The sequence below is a fragment of the Phyllopteryx taeniolatus genome, chromosome 21 (assembly GCF_024500385.1).
Source record: "Phyllopteryx taeniolatus isolate TA_2022b chromosome 21, UOR_Ptae_1.2, whole genome shotgun sequence".
NCBI classification, from domain to species: domain Eukaryota; kingdom Metazoa; phylum Chordata; class Actinopteri; order Syngnathiformes; family Syngnathidae; genus Phyllopteryx; species Phyllopteryx taeniolatus.
The window spans coordinates 16997062-17000428 of record NC_084522.1 but is presented as its reverse complement, the minus strand read 5'-3'; the positions used below and the strand labels follow the sequence as shown (position 1 = coordinate 17000428).

The 3367-nt window shown below is 45.1% G+C and overlaps 1 protein-coding gene across 1 annotated transcript; it reads left to right on the top strand.

Moving 5' to 3' along the window:
* The first annotated feature begins 658 nt into the window (after window positions 1-658).
* LOC133471491 (transcription factor 7-like) lies at window positions 659-3069 on the top strand. The gene is made up of 6 exons (XM_061761060.1): window positions 659-1007; window positions 1081-1228; window positions 1314-1421; window positions 1530-1587; window positions 2133-2320; window positions 2941-3069. Exons 2-6 carry the CDS (start codon window positions 1139-1141, stop codon window positions 3067-3069), a joined length of 573 nt encoding a protein of 190 aa, XP_061617044.1. The 5' UTR covers window positions 659-1007; window positions 1081-1138.
* Window positions 3070-3367: the final 298 nt, after the last annotated feature.

The following is a 3367-nucleotide window of genomic DNA, read 5'->3' as shown; positions in this document are numbered from 1 at the left end:
CATGGATATATTTGTCTTTTTTTCTAAGCTAAAATCGCTTTGACTGTTGCTCTGCACAAGTTTTGGTCACTCGTTTTGAACATTGTGGCTCTTAAAATGGCGGCCACATCGCAAGCCCCTTCGAAAAGACTCACCATATTGTGATGGTCTCTGAAGGTCAAAAGAGGCGTTTTTATTATTTTCGTCAGGGTGGAATGGACAAAATGTCGGTCGAATTGGCCGTCAGTTAGCTAGCTCGCTTGTTAGCTTCGCCATCGCCGCTCTTTGAACTTGACCTCAAGTGCAGCCACCAGCGTAAATCATCTGACGTCACAAAGAGCCCCCCAGTCTTCGCCGTGTGATTGGCGGATTGACTTATTTTGGGCGGTCCTAATAGTGGGAAAGACATAAATACCAAGTGACCAAGAAAAGCCCATTCCGAGTGTAATGATGGATAACCGACGGTGGGAAACCATTTGGGAAGTGGTGAGCGCGGACTCGGGCAAGATGCTCAACCAACGAGAGCAGGTAGGAGACGATTCATACATAAATCTCAAATGCGCACATGGAAATTTTTGGGACATGCAGCAAAAATGTGATTCCATACTGTAATAATTGATCCTAATCCATAGACACAAGTGCCCGTTTTTTTCTCTGGGGGGGGGGGGGGGGGGTTGTGGGTCACAAGCCACTTAGGTTTAAGAAAGTCATTGAATAAAGCTTTGTTTCTGACTATGTATTTTTATTATTTGCTAAATAATGTACTGTGTGCTCCTGTTACACCGGCATTTGCTCATTGGGGATACAATATTATCCTATCTTAAATCATGTTTAATGGTGCTTCTTATTCTGCTGTTGAGGAATTTTCGTTACTTGTTACAACTGAGTAGTAATAAAAAGTACGTTAATAACAATTTTTTTTTGCAGGTCAGCGGTGCACCGTCGGTGGTGAGATTAAGACAGACCTTTTCCAAGCTGGTGCCGGGCCCAGTTCGCCATCCTCCTTGACCTTCACCAGCGAATTCAAAGTATTCTCTGTCAAATGTCTTTCCTGGCACATGCACACAGAGGCGACATGCTGATGCTTTGTTTTCCCATTAGCACAAAGAGGAGGAAATGCGGAGACACGTCTTATATCAAAAAGCCACCAAACGCATTCATGATTTTCATGAAGGCGCAGCGGCCTTTCGTGAAGGCCGCTGCGCCAAGGCAAGACAGCGCCGCTGTCAACAAGGTCCTGGGGCAAATGGTGAGTTGTGTTTGCGACAAACGTCCTCGTCGCTTGTCTGGTGTTGTTCTGCATGTGTGCGCTGACACTTTGGTGATGTCCACAGTGGAAGTCGCTGACGCCGGCTGAGCAGCTCAGTTACTTCCACGAATCTGAGCGGCTCAGTCGGATCCACGCCACCAGGTACCCGGACTGGACCTACAGAGACAACTACGTGAGTCCCAGTGTCATTTAGTTATTATACAGTGGAGCAACAACAGTCAAGAATAATTTCTCAAATACTTTTGTGTGTGCTGACCCCATGCTTTTTTTTTTTGTTTAGTGCAAAAAGCAAAAGAGAAAGTGGGGCAGTGCAGCCACCAGCGTAAATCATCTGACCGGTAAGTACAGTATATCTAAGTATTTTTTATTTCATATAAATCTGCCCAAAGCCTACTACGTCGCTCTGAAATTCTGCCTGTACAAAAATAATGTATAATATAATTATATTATATTAATATTATAATATTATAATATAATATCCATAATTATTAATGTTTAATTTTAATTAAATAGAAAATATCTTCCATGCATTGCGATGCACTTATATGTTGATGATAGAGATGTTCCTAATATTTTGCCACTGTCCTTCGTCTATCTACCGGTAAATGGGATCACAGCAGCTTCAATTTTTGTTATGGCCCAAATATGCTTTGGTACTTCTGTCCATAATTTCGCCTTAATCTGAAAAGTGGACTGAAATCTTTACATTGTGTACCAAATTCCTGACGACTACGTACAGTTACTACCTCTGGTTCCAAGCAAACTGAGCATTTTATAACCTGAGGAAAGGCAGAATATTGCACTGGCTATCATGAGATTATTTTGAAAGTCGTTTCATGACTCGCGTCTCAGAACTGACCTATGTTTTTATTTGTGTTTGCAGCGCCTGCGCCACAGCTCACGGTACCGGCCACGGTGCTCTCAACGGGGTCCGACGAGGACCTCGTGTCCAGTATTCTATTGGGGAACACAGACATTGGGGGCTCCGCACTGAGCCTGGATGTGGGGCCCGAGGTGGATCTGACAGCGGCCTTGTACAGGCAGCTTGAGGCACTGGAGGCGGAGGAAGCGGCCGGATCACTTTAAATATATTGCAAATGTTTTAATAAATCCAGAGCTTGTGGTACCGGCCCCGGTGCCCTCGACGAGGCCCGACGAGGACCTCGTGTCCAATTTTCTCTTGGGGGACACTGAGTTTGGGGTCTCAGGATGGGGCCTGGATGTGGGGCCGGTGAGGCAGCGAACTGAATGTTTGCATCTTCGCACACTTCCTGTTATTCAACACGTGCGTCTTGAGGTGTTTGGACAACAGGACAGAACTTTTCCGAGCTGGTGCCTGGGCCAGTTCGCCATCCTCCTCGACGTTCGCCATCGAATTCAAAGTAAGTATTCTCTGTAAAATGTATTTCCCGGCACATGCACACAGAGGCGACATGCTGATGCTTTGTTTTCCCATGAGAACAAAGAGGAATAAATGCACGGAGAAGTCCACCGCGCCTTACATCAAGAAGCCCCCTCATGCGTTCATGATCTTCATGGAGGTTTTGTGAAGGCCGCTGCGCCATGGCAAGACAGTGCTGCTGTCAATAAGGTCCTCGGGCAACTGGTGTGTTGTGTTTGCGACAAACGTCCTCGTCGCTTGTCTGGTGTTGTTCTGCATGTGTGCGCTGACACTTTGGTGATGTCCACAGTGGAAGTCGCTGACGCCGGCTGAGCAGCTCAGTTACTTCCACGAATCTGAGCGGCTCAGCTGGATCCACGCCACCAGGTACCCGGACTGGACCTACAGAGACAACTACGTGAGTCCCAGAGTCATTTAGTTATGATACAGTGGAGCAACAACAGTCAATAATAATTTCTCAAATGCTTTTGTGTGTGATGACCCCATGCTTTTTTTTTTGGTTTAGGACAAAAGAGAAAGTGATTTCCAGCGTAAATCATCTGACCGGTAAGTACAGTATATCTAAGTATTTTTAGTTCATATAAATCTGTCCAAAGCCTACTACGTGGCTCTGAAATTCTGCCTCTACAAAAATAATCTATAGGTGCATCTCAGTGAATTAGTATTTAATTTCAGTCGTTCCATTGAAAGAGTGAAATTCCTTTTTTTTTTTTTAT